This window comes from Paroedura picta, chromosome 1, assembly GCF_049243985.1.
Source record: "Paroedura picta isolate Pp20150507F chromosome 1, Ppicta_v3.0, whole genome shotgun sequence".
In the NCBI taxonomy this organism is placed as follows: Eukaryota; Metazoa; Chordata; class Lepidosauria; order Squamata; family Gekkonidae; genus Paroedura; species Paroedura picta.
In genome coordinates, this window is record NC_135369.1 from 46,363,045 (window position 1) to 46,388,115 (window position 25,071).

The window sequence follows — 25,071 nt, forward strand, 5'->3', positions numbered from 1 at the left end:
CAGTTCAATATCAGAGTAAATAAACACCAGCTGTATATTACAAACATGAAAACATTAGTTGGCAAAGAACTTACAGAGCGTTTCTCAATCACTACCTCTATGTCATCTTTTCTCAACTTTTTTAACCACTGAGGCCTTGAGAAACCCCGGAAGTGGGATCTCCAGGTCCCAGCTGGAGGCTAGCATCCCCATCACTGGTCAGGTGGGACCCAGAGAATGCACAGAATGAAAGCTCCTCTCCATACCTGTGGTCATGCAGAGGAACTTAATTATATAAACAGTGCTGAACACAATGGCCTGGATCCAGACTAGACCTTTCTACAGATGGAACAATTGGTATTCATGAAGCACAATTTTTCCACCTTCCCCTTCCAAGGCAGCCTGAACTGTTAGTTTGAATCCAATTCAGCGTGAACAAACTATGATCTCCATCACCACTGCTGCAGTCTTCCAGCTGTATCCATGAAAATTATTGCATCCACTACACAATGGTCAACAACTGAGGGCAGAGTTTATGTTGAAACGTCTGTGTGTTCTGGACTGCAAATGAATGGCTCAAGACAGACGGTTACATAGTTGTGGAACTGGAACATATGAAACTGCTGTGCATCAGGTCAGACAGATAATTGGCACATCTAGCTCAGTATTGTCTACCATGACTGGAAGCAGCTCTCCAAGGTCTCGGAATGATGAAGGCCTTTCCCAACAAGAGATTCTTTAACCAGGAATGCAAGGGAATGGGACCTCCTGCAAGCAAAGAATTGATCAGATATGTCCTACTTCGCATTAACCTTTTCCATAGGTACCCACATCCTGTCTGGGAGACTCCTAAGAAGAGCTCTGCTGGATTGACCAACAGTCCATCTTGTCCAGCATCCTGCCTCGCACAGCAGCCAACCAGTTGCCATAGAGGGCGCACTAACAGAACTCCAAGGCCAAGGCCTTCCCCTGACGTTGCCTCCAAACACTGGCCCATGCTGTTAGTGAACGGAATGGAGACAGCTGCTGTGGATGCTGTTTTCCTGGGCTTCATTTTACGTAACAAGCATGGGCCAAAGAAGTTGAAGGAAGCATAACTGTAAGCACACACACACACACAAAGGAGGGAAAGTTCTTCAGGTCTTATGCAGGCTTGGCCTGGCCTTTAGGTCGCCTCTGATTTTTCTGTACTTCTGTGAAGTCCTAACTTGTAAACAGCAAAGAAACTAGTATCTGGAGCTTGTTGAGAGTGGCTTAACAGCATCCACACTGACGAGTAGGGTACAGACATTTCAGATTAATTTCTTCAGTCCACATTTGCCTTTCCTTGTCATTAAAGTATGCATGTCAAGGAGTGTGTAGTGTGTGCTTTTAAAGGCAGCCTGGCAACTTTAAATGTCAGTTCGGACAAAATACACATTACTTCATGGAAGCTCAGGCAACCTAACAGCCACTAAATACATTATGCAAAAGATAGGTATTTTTTTAATCAATATTTTCTCTGATTGTACGTATCAGAGAAGGGCAGTATCTCCCACAGAGAGCTGAAAAATAAAGTTTGTCTAATAACTCAATGACATTCATTTGGCTAAGAATGCCTCTATTCTTTAGGATAGATTCAAGTGAGTAGCCATGTTGGTCTGAAGTACCAGAATAAAATCAGAGTCCAGTGGCACCTTTAAGACCAACAAAGATTTATTCAAGGCATGAGCTTTCGAGTGCAAGGACTCTTCCTCAGACTAAGAACTGACCATCATAACAGTAGGAATCTATAAGCAAAAGTTAATCTTTACTAATATAACAATATTAACTTTTGCTTATATATTCCTACTATGATGGTCAGTTCTTAGTCTAATGAAGAGTGCTTGCACTCGAAAGCTCACACCTTGAATAAATCTTTGTTGGTCTTAAAGGTGCCACTGGACTCTGATTCTATTCTTTAGGCTTTGTTACCTGCTGGGATGAAGAGCGTCACAATTACACTTACATTCTGGCTTATCCTGTCAGGTTTTCCCATTAAACCATGAGGCTAGAACCTTAACTTTAGTTTCTCTTGTAGCCACAAGTTTTTAAAATGCAACTTAAAGGTCCAGAGTTACTAAGTGGAATAATTAACTGGAGTATCTAAAAAGCCATCCTCAGATCGAGTTTTCTCCTGCCCTTACTCCAGCTTCTTTGACCCTCACCTGCGTCTGTCCAACCTCCCTCTTTTGCTCCCTAGCACCATAATCTAAACACTGGGCTTAGATGGGTATAACCTCTGCCAACAATTTCAGTAAAATATGCTATGCCTTTCCTGCCAGTTGGTTCTGCACAATTTGGACTGTGAATGCACTTGATAAATGTGTCTGGATCCAAAAGAAACTTCCTAAGAGAAACCCACCCTTGCTACCTCAATTTTAGCCCAGGCAAGGCAGCCAACACTCAAGCTGATATACAGTGTGTGTATATGGATGATTTAAGCCTTAAACCCAGCCTGTTATCTTTTCTGATCTACTTGAGAACTTTGAGAATGGGGGCTATTACACAAGACAACTCATACAATCTGGAAAGACTCGCAAAGCCATCCCCACTCCTGCTCCACAGAACAGCCAGCAAGTGGCAACAAAGACACATCACCTGGGGGGGGGGCAGGGCACTAAATGAGTCTAAATATATATATTTATATATTTCTGTTGGCTGTAGAGGAGAGTACACGCAGTAATGGGTTTAAACTACAAGTACAACGATATAGGCTAGATATCAGGAAAAAATTATTCACAGTCAGAGTAGTTCAGCACTGGAATAGGCTGCCTAAGGAGGTGGTGAACTCCCCCTCACTGGCAGTCTTCAAGCAAAGGTTGGATACACACTTTTCTTGGATGCTTAGGGCTGATCCTGCGTTGAGCAGGGGGTTGGACTAGATGGCCTGTATGGCCCCTTCCAACTCTATGATTTGGGGGATACTTTTTGGACAGCAGCAGAAGGGCAGAGATGAGAAAGTTCCATTCTGCTCACAAAACTCCGTGCTTTGCAGACATATATCATGGGATCCACAGTGTAACGTTTTACCCTTCTGTAACTGGGGAAGTTTCAAATAAGAATACTCCCTCCCCCCAACACACACACACACGGACAGAAATACCAATATTTCCACTTTTGGTGGCCCCTGGGCTTTAAATCTGACATACTAAAGCATATTCATTCCACCATGGAATATTAATAAAGAAGACAGAAGACTGGAAATTCAATAATGCCCCAGAGGGATCGGTCTTAAAGGGCTAATTTCTCACGCATGGATGAATAAACGCATAGAAACAGGATTGCCCCATTTACACCTCAGAAAGTTCTTTGTTTAAAGTTGCAATCCAAGGCACAGTTACCCAGAAGTAAACCTAACTGAACATAGTAGGACTTCTTTCCAAGCAGACATGCAGAGGACTGCACTGTAAGTCTCTTAGACCTGTTCTCAATTTCTTTTAAGACACAAGGATGATTTTTAAAAAGAAAAAAGCTCTCTTAAACTGGGGTGGGGAAAATCTAGTTAAGATCACAAAAGATTTGCGCACTCCAGGGAAACAGCTCCAGGGTTTGTAATCACTATGTTGTGAACCATCTGTTGCTCTCACAGTTTATGGCCAAGGAATTGTAAGAGAAGGATCTTAATCAGAACCATCTGTTTTTAGAAGGGGAACCAAAAATAGATATTGGTCAGAGCTGCTGAAGAAAGCCAACCTTCATGTGCTGAAGGGTAGCCATTAGCAGGGCTAAAACGGGGATATGAGCAGAGGCACATCATAGCTTGAGGTTGGCTGCTTGAGGAGGGGAGGGTCCCAGTTACAGTTCCACATCATAATCTCTTTCCAGAGCAGTGCCGGCTAATGAGAGCCTGCAAAAATCTCGTTTGCTATGAATCGCCACTCTCTGTGTAGGGGTGGTGGTGGCTTCTTTCAGAGTTACCTTTTAAGGTCCCAAGGAAAGGCCAAGCCACATAATATTTTCTTTTCTTTCAGAGGGAACATATGATTTCTATATTTGAAGCAAGGCTAGTACAACACACTCCACATAGAAATCAAAATACAGTAAAAGGCTAAAAAGAATGAGGGAAGAGGGAGGGAGGCAGAGTGTAATCTGAGCTAAAGAAGTTTTTAAAAATATTTTGCTATTTTATGCAAATGCAAAAAGTGAATGCAGAATTATGTGACTGACAAACTAAACAAATTAATGAGCCTGAGTAATTTAGTCTGCTTCTATTACTTCTGGGAAGAGCAAGGAGCTTCACAAGGTATCAAAGGACTGGAGCTCTATTCTGGACATGAAAGCTCTGCTCAGCAGTTCCTCAGGCTCCCAAGGTTACATCTGGCATCTCCTGCACACTTTCTGGAAACTCGGAAAATAGAGTCTTAGGAATTAGAATCCAGCAGCCATTTTCACATTCTGTGGCTTTTCTGCTATTTCATGGAATTGCAGCATTGATATTCGACCCTGGACAAGGTGGAGCAATAGGACGACACAGGATTATCCACCAGCAGCAGGGACTCTGGAAAGGTGGCTTAAAGTTTGGTTATTTATTTTATTTATTTTATCCCTCCCTGAAATGTTTCACTGGAACTCGATAATAATTTCCAGGCACTCTTCTATACATCCTGAACAAGAAGTTAATCATACACACAGTACAGAACCTTTACTGGCATAATAAAAAAAAAAGTTTTCGAAGTTAATCACTGTGAGCAATCAGTTCAGTTCAGTCATAACATATGGTTTCTTGCCACAAGGATTAACCACTTTTTAAGTGTGGCCGACTTACAGATTCTTTCTACCTTCATAGAAAAACCCAAGTTTGCAGTTACAATCAAACCAGCAAACTATGATTTGTTGTCTTCCTGCAAACCAGGATTTCAAGTTATTATTATTATTTATTAAATGTATTACTCGCTTCTCCCTGAAAGCTCGAGGCAAGTTACAATGTTAAAACCCCCGATAAAAAACCCCATACACAATAAAACACAATACAAAGATGTGGCGGTAAAAACAATAACTAAATACAACCCACCCCGAAGAAACCATACTGGAGGGGAGGGAGAAAGAGGGCGCTGTTGGTATTCACTACTGCAACTCCGATTCTATAAGGGGGGCCCTGATTTCCCTTGCTGATCAGCCTCAACCAACAACCTGGCAAAAGAGCTTCGTTTTATAGGCCCTGCAGAAAGATGGAAGCTCCCGCAGTAGTTTATTTGCAGGGAAAGTGTAAACCATATTTTGCTGGCTCAGATGCATGAAAAATCATTCAGTATCTGGCTGCCTGCAAGCAGAATAGAGTGTGCAAGCCTGCATCCCCCAAACTCACTCATGTTGTAGTAAACTATGGTTTGCTACTGCAGCCAGTCTAAACCATGGAATGTTATATTTGACCATTTCCACAGTACTATCATATTTTTGCTACACTTTGGATTCCTATGAAAGCAACTAACACACATAATGAAAATAATCTATTAAAGCATCCTATAATAAGTAATCCTATTATAAATTTATCCAGTGAAGCAGTATTATACCAGTATTATGGGATGGAGACAAAAAGATGAGATTAAAAGAGAATGGCATGGATCCAACCTTCCTCCAATTTAACCTTCCTCCAATTAAGTTGGAAGAAGGTTCCTTAGGTTGCAGGAAGGCTTCAAACTTTTCTCAGTGGAGACCTGCATAATATCATCCATTGGCAACTCCTAGTTCACAGAGTATATGTAACCATCGTGCTTTATCAGTTCTCAGGCTTGCAGTTACAATGTTCCTGTTTGCCTTATTGATTTTTGGGAAATTAGGTGCAATTAGACACCTGTTCCCATTTGACTGAGTACCCCAAAGAGACTATGCTTCATAGCAGTGATAACCAACTAGCAGCCCAAGAGGCAAATCTAGCTTCTAAAGCAATTTTACTTGGCCCTGATAGCTCTGCAAAATTTTAGAGTAAAAAAAAATCACAATATCATTCATAAAGAAAAAAAATTTCAAGTTGTAAGAAACAGGGATTTTTCAGTTTAAGTGCTACACATTTTTTTTTATATTTTGATACGATCATTATTGTCGAGCCTAGTCATCCATGACATTTGTGTTCCCTGAATTACTTGGGGAACCAAGCGTCTTCCGAGAATACAGAAGTTAGTCAACCCTGCTGGACAGCTTTCCCAGGCATATGGTGGAAATCCATTTGAAGCCTCCTTAAGAGCATTCCTGCAGATGGCTAGAAGTCCCATTACCACTACCACATTTCTCATAAATTCCTCTATTCCTGAGTGAACCAAGACTAGGACACCCTTTCCTAGAACTAAACTTAGAGGTGAGCTGAAGGGGGGAGGGGGGAAACATGATTAATGTGAACATTTTTGTCAGAACAAAAAAAATGCCCTGTCACATCCCTGGTCACCCTAGCCTTGGGGAGTGGGCGAGTGGAAGAAAATGGACATTGTTCTGAGCATGTCAGCACCCCTGTAATACAGCAAAAGGAGGCACCTCCAGTCACTGAGGGCATGGCACACGTAAACAGACAACCAGGACCAGTGTCTGAGGGAGAAAAGGCCTACTCAAAGAAGAGCTACGGGGAAGCAGGAACTGGAGGGGGGGCATCAGTAGAAGGAGGATAAAAAGGGGGAGGTGGCGGGAGTACCTTGTGGATACTTGCTAGGAACTGGGAAGGAGAGTAGCCAGGATGGCCTGAGTACTCTGAGTCACTGGCCTCCCCTGAACTGAAAAAGTGATATTCATAGCCACAAGGCCGCAACTACCACTAGCTTTGGAGGCCTAGCTACTGCTAGTATTAACCATGCCAGAAGATGAGATGGCCAAAGCTAGAAGCTACCAAGATCAGGTGAAGGACTCAAGCATCGGAAACAAGCCTAAGGACCTGGCTAAAGGCAGGTAAAAGTAATATAGGGGGATAAACCACACCATACTGCAGGGGGATGTTTAGCCTTGAAAACGGCTGACGGGAGCTGAACTAACAAAAAGGGCAATCTTACATCTCTTGAGTACTGACTCATCTTTAACAGCACAGATAAACCATGGTACACCCTGCAGAAATGGGGCTCCTGGCTTTCTCTGGAGGGGAGGGGGAGAATGTATCTGGATATCGTTTATTTACCTTCACTGACATCACTGTGATTAATCTGACACTTGTTTAGCATCATCCACATTACTAGTCTGGAAAGCACTATCCACACACTAAATCACATTTGCTTACCTTCCGTGATATCACCATCTAGCCAAATATGATTTGCTGCATAGCGTTGTGTTATCAGCATGCTTATTTCATGATCCCTGGCTAGCTCAGGTCACACTAGGAAGGGAAAGAAGCCCTAACCCATAAAACAATGGGGCCAAAACAGCAATAGATGGTAGAAACCACATGGCAATTAACTTCAAAAATGGTGAACATCTGCACATTTGTACTATTTGCACACTGTGCCATAGAATTGCAAAGGCTGGCTTAGAAGAAGAAGAGTTGATTCTTATATGCCGCTTTTCTCTACCTGAAGGAGGCTCAAAGCGGCTTACTGTCACCTTCCCATTCCTCTCCCCACAACAGACACCCTGTGAGGTGGATGAGGCTGAGAGAGCCCTGATATCACTGCTCGATCAGAACAGTTTATCAGTGCCGTGGCGAGCCCAAGGTCACCCAGCTGGTTGCATGTGGGGGAGCACAGAATCGAACCCAGCATGCCACTACACCAAACTGGACCTCTTATAAGACTGTCAACAGAATTTCTGTCAATTAAGCACCTTCATAGCTCTATATGGACCAACTCATAAAAATGCTACCAATTCATCTGCTTGCATAAATCAACATGCCATCAGGCAGCTTTAACAGAAGGTTTTGAAAGGTAACTTGTGAAGGGAATTGCAACCTTTCCCAAAGTTTATGGCTAACCACAAAGAAGGTCTTCATTCCAACTTCCCAATGTGGGTTAGAAGTGAGAAAGCTCAGGGCTTAGATTGAAAAGGAGGAAGTAAACCAGTGCTGGTAACCAATTGTCAGGAGTCTTAACCAGAACATGTGTAAAAGTAAGTCCCCCGACCCAGCATTGCCTCACAGCAATAAAACCACATGATAAAACCAGCAGTTGAGAAGTAATGAGCTGCAACGTAAAACTGTACAGGAAGTCCGGCTTGTCCTAAGACTGGTTTTTCAACTTGTCTTGTGATCTTACAGATCAGATCACTTGACCTCAGTGGTTTTGATTTATCTTCTATTGTGGGACAAGTAATTTCACTTGCAAAATGTGTTTATTCCTTCTCGGTTTACTCAAGCTAGGGAGCTCCTTAGGTCAAACCATCTGTTCCTGTAGAACAGGAACTTTTTCTACCCGGTCTACTTGCTACCAGATGTGCTGCTGTTGGTAACCTGGGTTTCCCCTACACTTCCCCACAGCACTATGGTTCATTCCCACACCTCCTAGGTTTTTCCCAGTCTTTCTTCTTCTTTCTTAAACCTGCTATGCTGTGATGTTTTCAGAAAGACCACAGCAAAGCCTGGAAGGCTGCCCTGAAAGCAGAAAAGTCCAGATTTTCTCAGACCCACTCATGTAGCAGCCATGACACCTGCCCTAGTTCTTGAGGGGCCCACTCCCACCCACTCCCAAGTGCTGCTGGGAACTTTTTGAGAATTTTAAAATCTCAAAATGTTTTAAATGTTTAAATGTTTTAAAATCCCCAGTTTAAAACATTCATGAAAGCCCCCACCATTAGTGGGGGGGGGAGTGGGGCAGCCACCATGAGGGTTGGGAGATCTGGGTGGGGAGGGACCTCAGCAGGATATAATGCCATACAGCAGTGTTCCCCAACCCTTGGGCTGCGGCCCGGTATCGGGCCGTAGAGCCCTCAACACTGGGCCGCTGTAGGGGTGAGGGAGGCGCAGGTTCCGCCCCCCCCCCCAAGGCATGGCGCTCACGGCACTGGGAGCGATCAGCCGCTTTGGTGGCCAAATTGCTCAAACCTAGGGGAGAGGGAGGCCTGGAGACCGGGGAGGGGGGGAACGAGGGAGCGCAGCGCTCGCCACACGGTGCTTACCGATGGGCGCAAACACGCAGGTGTGAAGCTGCCGCGCCAGCACATTTGCGCCCGTGCCTCTCCTTCCACAGTGCTCGCTGGCGGGTGCTAATGTGCCGCTCTTCCTCTTCCCCCCCCCCCCGGTCCCCTGGCCTCCCTCTCCCCCCCCCCACGGTCCCTGGCCTGAAAAAGGTTGGGGACCTTGGAATACAGCTTCCAAAACAGTTATTTTCACCAGGGGAACTGTCATTTGGAGGCCAGTTGTAATTCCAGGGGATCTCCAGCCACCACCTGAAGATTGGCAATCCAAGGACTAGGACAGAGACCACGTGGAGAAAGCTGCCGCCTTGGTGCTTCTGTGCTGCCCAGGAATGCACAGCAACAATGGGGAAAGGTTTACAGGGCAGGCTACCAAATGCAAGTCTCTCAGGAGGGCTCCTAGCTCCCCGTCTGGTGAGATACTGGAATGTTAGCAGTCTACGCCCACTGATATCTCTCTGTGATTTCCATCTCTAAAATGAAAATACCAGTTTTCTATTCTGCTGACACCCAATGGTAAGACAGCAGACTGACAGTCTAGTGAAACCCAGTGATTAAATGTATGGCCTGTGAGTGGGAAGCCACAGGCATGCCACAGTCCCTCAGTCCCTCCCCCCAACAATCTTTAACCCGCTCCCAGCGGAGCGATTAAATAATTTGCTAAGGGCCCCGGCAGTGGGCCCTGTCCGTGATGAGGAAGGGTGCCGATAGGCCCCTTCCCCAGGACTGACAATCAGAGGGCCCAATAGCGAGCCGCGCGGCTCACAATTGGCCCCTGGCCACTGGACTGACTAATCGGAAGGCTCGAAGCGCCTCCCGATCCACCCCCCTTCAAAGTCGCCCGCAAGCCGCCATTACCTCCCTTGACAGCGCCAGGGCAGGTCGCCTCCTCTCCCCCCCCAACACAACGGCCCGGCACCCTGGCCCCGCCGCCGCCGCCTCCAGACCTCGCCCCCCGCCCTGCACAGCGCACGGCGGCCTGCAACGCCACACAGAAATCCTGGAAGCGGCTGCGGCACTGGTGCCCGCTCCACTCACTCCCACACCCCCTCAGCTGCTGCGTCATGTCGCCCGCCGCGCCGCCCGCTGCAGGTACATCGACGAACCTTTGCGGCCCTGCAGCCCGCGACCACGATGCTGACCCGCCACGCCACCAGACAACCGCTCCGCCAACAGCCCACTCACCGGCACCTCCGCCGCCATTCGGGCCCGGGTAGGCCGGACCACCACCGCCAGGGGGGGCCAGGACGAGCCGCCTCCGGCTCACGCAGTGCCCCACGACCCCCCTCGAGTCCAGCCCCTCACGCAGCGCCTGTGGACAGCGACCCCTGACAATCCAAAGCCCCGCTAGCGCCCGCTGCATTCCAAGAGCTGCGGGCTTATTTACTAATTTATTATTTACTAACTATTAACTAATATTCCATGATGACAGAACACTGATGTCACAGCCCTTCTGACTGGTATCTTTCTATAAGGCCCTGCTCTGCCTTGCCTTTACTTTTTTTCAAAATAACAACTTCAGGACAGGAGGCCAGAGGGCCTTTAACCAAAGGCCCACGTAGCACTGGGTTCAACTGACTTGAAAGAAATCACAGTTCCCTATCAGTCAGTCAAAGGTAAGTTGCATGCACAGCAGAAATTCTAATCAGGGCTGCCTGAAAAGGAAGAAGGGGTTATGGCCTTTTCAACTTGATTTCAGGAACTGAAATCAGATTTCCTGCACTAGCAGTTTTAAAGGGTAGAAATGGCAGGCTCATACAACCTAAAACACAGGATCCTAGCAACAACAGATCTAAAGGTTAGGATCTAAAAATCTGTTTTTTCCCTCCTTTGATTTTTTTACATTTTATAACATGGAGCCTGATTAAGAGTTCTAGTGAGCTCAAAAGAATTGCATTATGTTGTGTTTCACTTTGGCCAAGTCCTAATAAAAGGTAATACAAAAAGATAGTGCTTTTTTCTTTTTAAAGCACCCATTTCCCTTTAAAACTGCTAGCAACATCAGGGAGAACCAGGTTTGAATTAGCAAAATTGAGCAGATGTTCAAGTGTTACATGGCCCCAATCCCTTTAAAGGCTGAAGGAGTTCTATTGTACTTGTTCTGGTCATGGACAACACAATTGCTAGTCCCTTATTTTATTTGCATCCCACTATTCCCAAAGAAGTTATCCAAAGTGGCTTGCATCAATACCATAAGACTCACAAATACAACTAAAATTAACGGCCACTATCATTAAACCAAATGGGAAAAATTAAGAAGCATAAAATGTATGAGTCAATAGTATAAGAACAGAAGCAAATAGAAATTGATCATATTCAGATCACTTTAACCAAAGGCTGTAGGGGAGGTTTAGAAGGGCAGACTAAAAGCAGACAAGTGGAACAGAAAACCTCAAAAACCTGGAGCCTGAATGTCAATCAAGAAGGTGCTAAGTGACCTTCTTGGGGGAGGGAGTTTCAGGGATATGGTGTGACAACTGAAGAGGACCTATACTTGCTCACTATCCACCTCATGCCTGCTTATCCAAGCACCCAAGAAAGATGACAACAGGCAGATTTATATTAGAAGAGGGAGCCTTTCCTACTATACTGAGGCTAGGTGGGTTTCTATTAGCAAAAGCAATTCTCCTTTGCCTTAGTTACATTTGAAAAGGCCCAAACAGGGACTCCCCTTGATTTAGGGGGAAGGGTTCCAAAGGTTGAGCACTCCAGCAACAGAAGGTCATCTGCAAACTTACACCAAGACTTTCTCTCACATCCACACATACTGGTATAGGTACAGAGTACTCTACAAATGTACAAACTGTGATAAATCAAGGAATCTGTGTCATACTGGCCATCAATTCACAGAGTCCAAAATTGCTCTACTAACATCATCTTTTCAAGGCCTCAGTTAGTGCACTTTTCCACCATCCTTTTGAACTAGTGGTGCTGGAAAATGAAACTGAGCCCTTACACACCTAAAGCATGTGCTCTACTATTGAATAAGGCCCCTCTCTTAAGATACCCAATAGGAATCCTTGAGGGTCCAGCCACTCCAGCCTTAAGCATACAGGTTTCCTAACATCAGATTCAACTATCCTGTGAGGGCCATTCAGAACATTCGCATACGACTACAAGCTATTGCTACTCATGTGCTCTTCTGGAGAGCCTAATTAAGGACTGCAGACTCTTGCAACTTTTGCTGAATGTCCCACTGCTTTTCCCCTGTTTATTTAATGTTCCAGCTAGTGAAACTCTGAAGTTTATAAGCAGGCATGACAATGAAGAAAAGTTTGAGAGCACAACTGCAGTGTGAGCCATTAAGGTTTAGACAACAAAAGAAAACAACCACTTTTTAAATGTTTAATGTTTGCCTCCTGATTTTTTAAACCACTATTTAATTTCATATAATCTGATTGTTTTTTAAAGACAAAACCTCAAATCATTTAAAGCACACATTATTTTAATTAAAATGACTTTGTATTAAGGGTTCATACAAAGAGTAATTTCATTCATCTGAACATTTGCTTATTTCCCCTATAGCAGTGGTCCCCAACCTTTTTATCACCGGGGACCACTCAATGCCTTTTACTGAGGCCCGGTGGGGGGGGGGGTAGTTTACTCCTCTACTCTCAACCACTGCCCTAACTCTCTCTGATCGCTATGGTAATGTTTAAGCATCCCTTCAAAATAAGATACAGACACACCACAACAATGAACATAAGGAACATTTTATTTTCATGGAAATTTTAACTCATGAAAATGACAAATCAATGGGAACCCTGAGCTTGTTTCTCTGCAACGAGATAGTCCCATCTGGGAGTGATGGGAGACAATGACACCCAAAGTGTGTTGTAAAGGGCCGGGGGGGGGGGGGAGATGAAGTAAAGGACTGGGGGGGGGGGAGAAGGCGTCCTTCGGGGCCCACCTCCAATTAGTCGAAGGACCATATGTGGCCCGCAGCCCACAGGTTGGGGATCACTACCCTATAGGATTCAGATAAACTAGGCTGAACTATATTTGCTAACATCCAAAGACATGGATCCTTCTACAATACACAGGCATCAGAGAAATGTGTAACTGGTTTTTCAGATACATTTTACTTGGGCCTCTACCTCTTTGTTAAGCATACCTTAAGCATACCTCTTTGTTAAGCACCCCAGCACAAGGCTACACTATTCTATAGTTAAAAAGTAAAGGTAAAGGTATCCCCTGTGCAAGCACCAGGTCATGTCTGACCCTTGGGGTGACGCCCTTTAGCATTTTCATGGCAGACTCAACACAGGGTGGTTTGCCAGTGCCTTCCCCAGTCATTACCGTTCACCCCCCCAGCAGCAAGCTGGGTACTCATTTTACCGACCTCGGAAGGATGAAAGGCTGAGTCAACCTTGAGCCGGCTGCTGGGATTGAACTCCCAGCCTCATGGGCAGAGCTTCAGACTGCATGTCTGCTGCCTTACCACTCTGCACCCTAATCTATAGTTAGGGTGCTACAAAAGCCAGGTGCTGCTATGTCTAAAAGCAATGCAAAAACCAGCAAGCAATGAGTGGGAATTTGTTATTCTTGCTGCTCATTGTGTCTGATCGGGAAGCAAGAGCAGCAGTTTCTGGCCTGAGCAGATGTGTCTGCAACAGAGGAGATGCACCCTTGGTCTGGGGTGCTGCAGAAATATTCAGTCATTCCTTTGCAAACGTTTTGACTCTGAGGATGATTTAAGGATAGAAAGTGACGCTTCCCTGGGCTGCAATAAACACAGGCAGATAAAACGCCTCCCCATAACATTAGATGATGCCATTATTCACCAATCAGAGGAGGAGGTTTGTATTTCCCATTCACCAATGAGGAGCAAGGCAGAACTCAAAAGAGGACCCAGCCATTTGGAACTAAAAATAAAGTATCTCTGAGCTGGTTGTTTTCACTGTGGGACAGGAGTTTGATCCGGACATTAAGGAAAGTGCTTTTATCATTTCTTTTTAAAATTGGGATGGGGGGCAGCACTGAGAAGCAGTCCCCCCCCAAGTGCCTGAGTAACAAGGCAGCCAACGAGGTGCTTATGGCAAGCAGCTGTAGTGAGACTCCTCAACATAAACAGACATCTTTGAATAATTCAGTGTGTGCAAGTAAGCATGAAAAGAGCTAAAGCTTTGGAAAACACCATATGCTAATTCTCTGTCTCTTTTGTTTTTTTTAAGGATGGGATCTCTCTTTGAAAATGTTGGATCAGAGAAGTGCTTACCTGTCCCGCCGTGTCATACAGCCCAAGGAGATACTGCTTGCCACCAACAGTCACACTGACTGCAAAACAAAGCAGAGAGAAAATGAAGCCAGGCGCCCCAGAGCATCTCTCCTCCTCTCTCTCCTTCCCTCCACCAAGAAGCAGTGGCAGGAGTGGTTTCAATTACTCCACCAGACTCCACAATAATAATAAAAAAAAAAAAAAACAGAGAGAGACAGACATCTAAGGGAAGGGCGAACAGCTGCTTGCCTCTGCGCAAAAGAGTTTCCCCAAAGCACTTTTGGGGACAGAATGGCTGTCCAGGCAGTGGGGGCAACAAAAGATGTCCCCGTGTGAGGGTGCGCCTGCCACAATCCGGGCTCTATATCTAGTCAACCCGAGTCTCCCGTCCTCTCCCGGCCACATCAGAATCCACGCACACACACACACACCGCCCCATACAACTGCATGGACTGACAAGCGCTCCATTCAGTCCTTTTTGGCAAAAGGAGGGACAAGGAAGGGTGCGAATCCAAGCCGTGTTCAGAAGGTCAAGGCGGTGGCGAGGAGAAAGGGACGGGGAGGGGGGTGAAAAGAGAAGGGCTGGAAACTGCAAAGTTTTTGCTCAAGTTCCTGCGTTGCTGGCGGGGGGGGGGGGCGAATGGCACCGCACTTACTCAGCACTTCCAAGCGAGACACGTCACCCCACCCCCCCACCCCCGGCCCTTCTTCCTTACCTGCGTAATGGTCAAAGACGGTGGGCACATACTCCTCCGGGAAGGCGTCGTTGGCATAGCTCATGAGCAGGCAAGTTTTGCCCACCGCTCCGTCTCCGACCACCACGCATTTCAGCATGACCGTCGCCCCCGTCCCATTGGCCATGACGCTTCCAAGCAGCTCGTCATTTTTTCCCCCAAAATATGTATATATATTTATGTCCAGATTCGATTCAATCAAACGGGCTTTCACGCGCCGAGCGGTTAAGGCGACGATTCCTGTGCATGACCCAGCCGGCAGCGTAGTAGCCTCTGTGGCCGGCGGGGCTCGCTCGGCCGCTTTCAGCAGGCGTCGCAAATCAGCGAGGGTGGCATTTCCTCCCGCTCGCTCGCTCGCTCGCTCGCTCTCTCCCTCCCTCCAGTGCCAAATTTGGCTCTCAGGGATTTTCCTCCCGCTCGCCTCAGCTGGGCACGATGACACAGTGTCTCAGAAGAGCGGCCGCCCGGGCGGAACGGGAACTTTGCGCTGCAAAAGCCGCACCACTTTCGACCGCCGCCTCCGGGATTCCAAACTGCTTCCCATGTGCCGTGTAAACCCTCCCTTCCGAGAGAAAACCCCCGCCGAGGAGGAGGAGGAGGGGAGAGAGACAGGCCCGGGCAGCCAGCGGAGCAAGTGCGGTCCCACTTTACTTTCCAGCTTCCCTTCCCCCAATTTGTCCAGCCTTCAGACACCACTTCTCCAAAATAGGCAGGCAAGGAGGGCGGGGGGAGCCAGCCCTGCAGCCTCAGACTAGCTTGCGAGGAGAAAAGGAGGAGCGAAGCCAAATAGCTAAAGAGCCGCTGAGGGCTCCTCTCCAAAGAGCCGACAGCGCCGAGAAACGTTCGCAGCTTTTGCAAGCCGCCTCCTCCCCTTGACTGGGATGATGTAATCAATAAATACTAATAACGGAACATGTTTCCTGCGGATTTCACAGCGGGTAAAGGGGGGGGGGATCAAATCAATGGGCAGATATTATTTTAGCATCGTGATTGCGTTATTTTGCTTGCTGGGGGAGGGGGGGAGAGACGTCTTGTATATAAACAAATTAACTGTGGAGACTTTTTAATATCTTACAATGAAAAGAAGGAAGGAGAATGAAAAAAATAAAATCTGAAACTCCCCATCAATGTTCCTAAAATAAAAACAATGAGAGGAACTGGTATTGTGTTCCATCTTTGAATTTATCCCTTTTATAAGGAGCTCAGTACAACATTTCTGGGGGTTCTTCTCTTTTATCAGCACAACAACCTGACCGACTCATTAGTCTGACGGTGACTCAAAGCACTCCCAGGGGCAGAATGGGACCTATGCAGTGGGGCTGCTAATCTCCAGGACATTCCTGGAGATCTCCCACAATTACCAGTGATGTCCAGACGACCAAAATCAGTTCCCCTGGAAACACTGGCTGCTTGGAAGGGTGGGCTGCTCTATGGAATTCACTCTGCTGAGGTCCCCAAACTCTTCCCTCCTCAAGCTCCCCCTCCCCCCCATTTCCAGGTAATTTCTCAACCCTGCACCCAGATCTCCTTAAGATACGTCTTTCACTGGGTGCTTTAGGCTTCTCCAGTCCCTGCTATCCAAACCCCGGAGGGCAGGGCTTTTTGAAGCCACATTCAATAGCAATATCAACAGCCATTGTGCCATATGGCATCAAGGAAGGTGTGCACTCATAATCATGTGGCTTTCAAGTGACACATACATTTTCCCGAAAAGCATGGAAACATGTGCTAAATGTAAAATATTGTTGAGTTGAAAATGCCAGATTATTGCCTGCCACCACCCATCTGCCTGTGCAGCACTTTCTGCAAGTACAAAGCCATCTTAGAAGAAGCCCTCAACACCCATTCAGACTGATGGTCCTGAGATTTCAGCCTGCTGCCCAGAACCCTTGAGAATAGGAGCTCCAAAACCTGAGCCTGCGGCCAAAGTCAGAGACCTGGCAATCCTGCTTCACTGCACTGCAGTGGCTTTTAATGGCTGTCCTGTATTATTAATATTCACAAGTGACACACTCCAGACTAAAGGTGTCTGTGGTGAACCTGCTACCTCAGGTTGATTCTGGAGAATGCGGGTTCTAAATCTTTTTAAAATGTAGTGTGATGTATTCTCAGCAGCCACCTTGTTAATGGTTGCCAAGGCTGGGATGCAAACAATGAGGAGGAGGAGGGTGCACCCAGTTCACAAACAGGCAATTTGGTGGAAAGTGGACAGTGCTGTCAGGTTGCAGTTGATTTATGGTGCCCCGTAGGGTTTTCAAAGCAAGAGATGTAGAGAGGTGGTTTGCCATTGCTTCCCCCTGTGTGGCAGTCTGGGACTTCCTCCAGGCCTCCAGGGTCATCTAGACCAACCCTCTGCTCAGTGCAGGAACTCACAGCTGCCTGCCAACCCACAGTGCCCCCAATTTCATGCCCAAGTGACCCCCCCGCCCCCCCAAAGAAATCTCCAGAATCCAGCCTAGCCTGGAGGAAATTCACCTACTATCCCACAGTGGTGATTAGTAACATCCTGGGTATGCAAGAAAGGGCCACAAGAAACAAGCAGTGGCACATCCCTTCCTGCCCACCCGCTCAAAATCTGCCTAGGTTCATAAAATCATAATTTCTGTCAGATGACTATCTAGCCTCTGCTTAAAACTTCCAAAGAAGGAGAAATCACTACCTCCCAAGGAAACCTATTCAACTGAGGAACTGCTCTAACTGTCAGGAACTTCTTCTATATGTTTAGCCAAAAATTATTTTGAATTAATTTCAACCAATTGGTTCTGGTGCAACCTTCTAGGGCAGCAGAAAACAACTCTGCTCCGTCTTCTATATGGCAGCTTTTCAAGTACTTGAAGATGGTGATCATATCACTTCTTAGTCCTCTTGTCTCCAGGCTAAACAGACCGAGCTCCCTTAACCTTTCCTCATACGACTTGGTCATCAAACCCCTTGGTAAGGATGCCAGCCTCCAGGTAGGATTTGGGTGTCGCCTGGAGTTACAGGTCCTCTGCAGACTACAGAGATCAGTTTCCTGGAGAAAATGGATGTTTTCGCAGGTGGTCTCTATGGCATTCCCCCTTCAAGGATCGCTGCCTTGTTGTGGCAAGGGGGCTTGTGTAGTTCAGTGAAGCTATGAGCTATGCCGTGCAGGGCCACCCAAGACGGACAGGTCATAGCTGAGAGCTCTGACAAAAGGTGATCCACTGGAGAAGGAAATGGCAAACCACTCCAGTATCTTTGCCATGAAAACTCTATGGACAGTTCCAATAGGCATAACGATATGACGCCGGAAGATGAGCCCCTCAGGTTGGAAGGTGTCCAATATGCTACTGGGGATGAGCAGATGGCTAGTACGAGTAGCGCCAGAATGAATGAAGCGGCTGGGCCAAAGCCGAAAGGACGCTCAGTTGTGGAAGTAACTGGTGGCGAAAAGACAGTCCGATGCTGTAAAGATTTTTATTCCATAGGAACCTGGAACGTCAGATCCATGAATCAAGGTAAGTTGGACGTGGTCAAACAACAAATGACAAGACTGAACATCGACATTTTAGGAATCAGTGAACTAAAATGGACAGGAATGGGTGAATTTAATTCAGATGACCATCAGGTATACTACTGTGGACAAGAATCTCGCAGAAGAAATGGAGTAGCCTTCATAATCAATAAGAGAGTAGGAAAAGCAGTTTTGGGATACAATCCCCAAAATGACAGAATGATCTCAGTTCGAATCCAAGGCAAACCATTCAACATCACAGTGATCCAGGTCTATGCCCCAACCATTGCTGCTGAAGAGGATGAAGTTGATCAGTTCTATGAAGCCCTACAACACCTTCTAGAAGCAACGCCAAAAAATGATGTGCTTATCATCATGGGGGATTGGAATGCTAAAGTAGGAAGCCAAAAGATAACCGGGATAACAGGCAAGTTTGGCCTTGGAGTACAAAATGAAGCAGGGCACAGGCTGGTAGAATTTTGTCAAGAGAATACAATGGTCATAGCAAACACTCTTTTCCAACAACCCAAGAGACGACTCTACACATGGACATCACCAGACGGTCAACACAGAAATCAGATTGACTATGTGCTCTGCAGCCAAAGATGGAAAAGTTCTATCCAGTCAATAAAAACAAGACCAGGAGCTGATTGTGGTTCAGATCATGAGCTTCTTGTTGCAAAATTTAGGCTTAAATTGAAGAAAGTAGGGAAAACCACTAGGCCACTCAGGTATGAACTAAATCATATCCCCGACGAATACACAGTAGAGGTGACAAATAGATTTAAGGAATTAGATCTGATAGACAGAGTGCCTGAAGAACTATGGACGGAGGTTCACAACATTGTACAAGAGGTAGCAACTAAAACCATCCCAAAGAAAAAGAAATGCAAGAAATCAAAATGGCTGTCTGAGGAAGCTTTACAAATAGCTAAGGAGAGAAGGGAAGTGAAAGGCAAGGGAGAAAGAGAAAGATACACCCAACTGAATGCAGAATTCCAGAGAAAAGCTAGAAGAGATAAGAATGCCTTCTTAAATGAACAGTGCAAACAAATAGAAGAAAACAATAGAATGGGGAGGACCAGAGATCTTTTCAAGAAAATTGGAGATATGAAGAGAACATTTCATGCAAAGTTGGGTATGATAAGAGACCAAAATGGTAGGGACCTCACAGAAGCAGAAGAGATTAAACAAAGGTGGCAAAATTATACAGAACAACTATACAAGAGCGAGCTTAACATCCCTGATGACCACAGTGGGGTAGTTACTGACCTGGAGCCAGACATCCTGGAATGTGAAGTCAAATGGGCCTTAGGAAGTCTGAGCAACAATAAAGCTAGTGGTGGTGACAGCATTCCAGTTGAACTATTCAAAATCTTAAAGGACGATGCAGTAAAAGTGCTACACTCAATATGCCAGCAAATTTGGAAAACTCAACAATGGCCACAGGATTGGAAAAGGTCAGTTTACATTCCAATCCCAAAGAAGGGCAATGCCAAAGAATGTTCAAACTACCGCACCATTGCACTCATTTCTCATGCTAGCAAAGTTATGCTCAAAATCCTACAAGCTAGGCTCCAGCAATATGTGGACCGAGAACTTCCAGAAGTACAGGCAGGATTTTGAAGAGGCAGAGGAACTAGAGATCAAATTGCCAACATACGCTGGATCATGGAGAAAGCTAGGGAGTACCAGAAGAACGTCTACTTCTGCTTCATTGACTATGCTAAAGCCTTTGATTGTGTGGAGCACAACAAATTGTGGCAAGTTCTTAAAGAGATGGGAATACCAGAGCATCTTATTTGTCTCTTGAGAAATTTATATGCAGGTCAAGAAGCAACAGTGAGAACTGAACATGGAATCACTGACTGGTTCAAAATTGAGAAAGGAGTTCGGCAAGGCTGTATACTGTCGCCTTGCCTATTTAACTTGTATGCAGAGCACATCATGAGAAATGCGGGATTAGAGGAGTCACAAATTGGGATCAAGATTGCAGGGAGAAATATCAACAACCTCAGATATGCAGATGATACCACTCTAATGGCAGAAAGTGAAGAGGAACTAAAGAGCCTGTTGATGCGGGTGAAGGAGGAGAGTGCAAAATTTGGCTTGAAACTCAACATCAAGAAAACAAAGATCATGGCATCCGGCCCTCTCAATTCCTGGGAAATAGATGGGGAAGAAATGGAGATAGTGACAGATTTTATTTTCCTGGGCTCCAAGATCACTGCAGATGGGGACTGCAGCAAAGAAATTAAAAGACGCTTGCTCCTGGGGAGGAAAGCTATGGCAAATCTAGACAGCATCCTAAAAAGCAGAGACATCACCCTGCCAACAAAAGTGCGTTTAGTCAAGGCTATGGTCTTCCCAGTTGCAATGTATGGCTGCGAAAGTTGGACCATAAGGAAGGCCGAGCGTCAAAGAATTGAGGCTTTTGAACTCTGGTGCTGGAGAAGACTCTTGCGAGTCCCTTGGACTGCAAGGCGAACAAACCGGTCAGTCCTAGAGGAGATCAACCCTGACTGCTCTTTAGAAGGCCAGATCCTGAAGATGAAACTCAAATACTTTGGCCACCTCATGAGAAGGAAGGACTCCCTGGAGAAGAGCCTAATGCTGGGAGCGATCGAGGGCAAAAGAAGAAGGGGACGACAGAGAATGAGGTGGCTGGATGGAATCACTGAAGCAGTAGGTGCAAATTTAAATGGACTCCGGGGAATGGTAGAGAACAGGAAGGCCTGGTGGATCATTGTCCATGGGGTCGCGATGGGTCGGACACGACTTCGCACATAACAACAACAACTCTATGGCATTGTACCCCACTGAGGCCTATGTCCTCCATAAGCTCTATCCCCAAATATCCAGGAATTTCCAAGTCTGGATCTGGTAACCCTATCTGACAGAGAGTGGAACAGGCTTTCTCAGGAGGAACAGGCTTTCTCAGGAGGTGTTGGGTTGGTTCCCCATTCTTTGGAAGTTTTTAAAGCAGATGCTTGATAGCCATCTGACTGAAATGCTGATTCTGTGAACTTGGGCAGATTGTAAGTGGGTGGGCAGAACATATTGTGTCTGAGTTTGGGTCTTGTGGCCCTTTCTTGCATGCCCAGGGAAATGCCAAGCACCACTTTGGGGTCGGAAGGTGAATTTCCTCCAGACCAGACTGACCAGGGATTCTGGGGATTTGGGGGGGGGCATCACCTGAATATGGAATTGAGGGTCACCACAGGTGGGCAGGTAGTTGTGAATTTCCTGCATTCTGCATGGGGTTGGACTAGATGACCCTGGAGAACCCTTCCAACTCTATGCTTCTATGATCCCTCATCCCCCACTACTAGTCTGGGGAGGGGGGTTGGCAGCCCTATTCCTTGGTGGTCCCCCTTCCAAATATTAATTATGGCGGATCTGGATTGATTTCTAAGAACTGATGCAATCAAACTAGCCTGGGCCAGCCAAGTCAGAGCTTGTTCAGTGCAATGAAGCAAGCAGGTTACCCTGCAAGTAGATTTTTAGTGGCTGGCTGTTCCTGATGGCAAAGCTCTGGGTTGAGAAATTCCTGGAGAACTGGGGGTGGAGCATGGGGAGGGCAAGGTCAGACCTCAGCAGTGTCATAGGTTCCACCCTCCAGTGCAGCCATTTTATCCAGGGGAACTACTCTCCATGGGCCAGAGATCAGTTGTAATTCTAGGAGATGTCTAGACCCAATCTGAAGATTGGCAACTCGGTGATGGTCCCATGCAAGCACAGTATACATGCAGCAGGCAAAATGGACCCACACCGCTTGGCTATTGCATCAGTGAGATGTACTAGAGCAGCTTGTTACAAGAAAGGGAAACTGAAAAATGCTGCTGGCCTGAGCCCCTTGTGGCAGAAGGAAGAAATGTGTATGTGTGTGTGGTGGTAATAGGGTTAGTTGTAATTCTGGGATATTTTTGTGAAATTACACAAAGAGAGGTCACGCTAGGATGGTCCGGCTGTCCTGGCCTGATCTTGTTATATCTTGGAAGCTAAACAGCAGTGACCCTGATTAATACTTGATGGATAAGAGATGACCAAGAAAATCTAGGGTGTCATATAGAGGCAGGGAATGGGAAACCACCTTTGTTCATCCCTTGCCTTGAAAGCCCTACCAGGTTGCCATACATTGGCTGCAAATTGATGGCACTTTCCACCATCATACAGGGATAAGAGCAACCCTAAGCAGGTCTACTCAGGTTTAATCAATGTGGATTGTTCCCAGGAAAGAGTTCCAGCCCTCCCCAAAATCTTTTGCAGAGTGGGAAATAGTAGAGTCCTGCCCTGGATATTACCTAATCTAATAAATAAACAAAATACATTTTTGTAATTGTCATCTTTTACTAAAAATGAAAACATACATTAAGCATCATTTGGAATATCAGTAACTATTCTAAACTCTTCTTTATTTTGGTGACTGGATACCTGGCTTAGAGTTCACAAAGGGAGAAGGAAAGGAAGGTAGGTCAAGGGTTCTCAACCTATTTTGACATTTGGAATTCTGACAAACCATGGTGGGCATAGAAATAAAATGGTTGTTGCAGGTGGAGGAGCCAATGACTGACACATTTGAAGGGGGCCATAGACTGGAAAATGTGAGAAGGGGGGCCTAAAGGTTTTTTTTAGGGGCCCTGTTAACTGAACTGATGAAATACCCTTTTTGTCACATATAACGTCATGAATTGCTAGAAAGTTTGACCTTTGTCAAGGGAAAGAAAAAGAAATAATATAATCTGTTGCTTTGTGTGTGCTTCAGTCAATGCATTTAATATAAAAAATGAACATACATGCTTCTCTTGGTCGAATGTTCTAGACCCTTCAAGCTCTATGATTCTATGATTCTTGTACTGAGATAGACCATTTGCCTATCAAGATCAGTATTGTTTACTCTGTTGGTTCTCTATGGTTAAGGAAAACATTTCCCAATACCTACTACATGATCCTTCTAACTGGAGATGCCACAGATAGAAGCTCGGATCTTCTGTATGCAACAGAAATTTTTTATCATGGTGCTACTATTCCTCCCCTGATCCATTTCAACACATTTTGAAATGTACAGGTTTTCTCCAAGAACTTCAGTCCTTCAAGAACTTCACTTGGGGATCAAATTGGGGTCACTGCGGGTGGGCAGGCAGCTGTGAGATCCTGCATTGTGCCGGGGGTTGGACTAGGTGACCCTGGAGGCCCCTTCCCACTCTGTGATTTTATGATTTATTGCAGCGGGAAGGCATTCAGTGGAAGGGCAGCCAGGGGACATATTGCACAACCTCCAGGCACATCTCCTTACTGGGTAGAGGAGACCATAATGGACAGTGAAAGGATTTGTGACCATAGTTTCAAACATCATTACAAACTAGCACAAAGTATATCTGTCTATATCTAGTGTATTCTTGCAGCATCTCTGAAAATAAGTGGAAAATATATGAGAAGCAGAAGGAGAGAATTCACACATAGAGATAATTCACTGATCTGAATATAAGGCATACCTCTATATTTGATCCGTCAAGCTTATTCCAGGCTACCTGCCAAATATGGTAGCCCACCAGGGGCTTGATAAACCTCTGCTGCCAACATTGCATGCAGGGGGCCGCCAGGCATCTGGGCAGGCCACCAAACATGGCAGGTGGGCCACAAGTTCTGCAGATCCAGCAGAAAACAAGTGACTTCTTGACTCTTACATTACTTCTCCCACATCTGCCCATTACATGTTTATTTACTTTATTTATACCCATCTCTCTCCACAATGGGGGCCCAAAGCATAATTCTCCTCTCCTCCATTTTATCCTCAAACAACCATCTGAGGTAGGTTAGGCTGAGTGGGTGACTGGCTCAAGGTAGAATGGGGATTCCAATTTGAGTTCCCCAAATCCTAGTCTCACGCTTTAACCAAAGCATCACACTGGCTCACATATGAATTTCTGCAAACAGTGAATTCCGGAACCTGAGCAGAATTGTGGGACACATTTGTTAACTTTACTTAAATAATTGTACATAGTCCCACCCCCAAGGGACACAAAAGTGACTTACCATTAAAACCAAAATAAATAAACCAACCAGCAAACTACATCTTGGACTACTGCTAGAATCAGTGGTTGGCTCCATGGAAGATACCATCTGATACCTGCAAGACTCAAGACACATTTCTTGGCATAACAGTGCCTGCAAGCTAAAAGCCAAAGGGCTATATGCCCTTTTACTCATGCCCTTCAAATTATGCTTCCATCCAAGTCTCATCCATTAATCAAGTCCCACTCTGAAAATAATGTTTCCAGTCCAATCCCCAGCATATTTAAAATCTAGATGCTGTAAAAGTCTTGAGTAATGTATCTGAAAACTCTCCACAGATGTTTTGAGATTCCAGTTAAATTTTAAAATTAGCAGACTTGTTTGTTTTATTCCTGTGACTGATTATTTTGTTTTCTCACAATCTTTAGCAAAAAAAACCCCAAGAACTTGCAGAGTAAGCAAGAAAAGTTCCAACTACTAGTCAAACTCATAATTAGCAGAGAGATTGATGATAGTATATAACCTGCCAACTGCCATTCATTAGAAAGAAACCTCACAGTTTGATCTAAATTTAAGGTCTAAATCCTTCCCAT

The 25,071-nt window shown here is 45.7% G+C and overlaps 2 protein-coding genes across 2 annotated transcripts in view; one reads left to right on the forward strand and one right to left on the reverse strand.

Moving 5' to 3' along the window:
* The window catches only part of PIGF (phosphatidylinositol glycan anchor biosynthesis class F), a 66,657-nt gene extending 51,807 nt beyond the window's left edge, over positions 1-14,850 (forward strand). The window contains exon 6 of the mRNA XM_077337124.1: positions 14,211-14,850. Within this exon, the coding sequence (XP_077193239.1) occupies positions 14,211-14,228 (18 nt within the window). The 3' untranslated portion in view covers positions 14,229-14,850. The remainder of the gene's footprint in view (positions 1-14,210) is intronic.
* RHOQ (ras homolog family member Q) overlaps positions 1-15,756 on the reverse strand; it is a 41,404-nt gene extending 25,648 nt beyond the window's left edge. The window contains exons 1-2 of the mRNA XM_077337135.1: positions 14,971-15,756; positions 14,255-14,313 (exon numbers count right to left, since the gene is read on the reverse strand). Of these exons, the coding sequence (XP_077193250.1) occupies positions 14,255-14,313; positions 14,971-15,115 (204 nt within the window). The 5' untranslated portion in view covers positions 15,116-15,756. The remainder of the gene's footprint in view (positions 1-14,254; positions 14,314-14,970) is intronic.
* Positions 15,757-25,071: the final 9,315 nt, after the last annotated feature.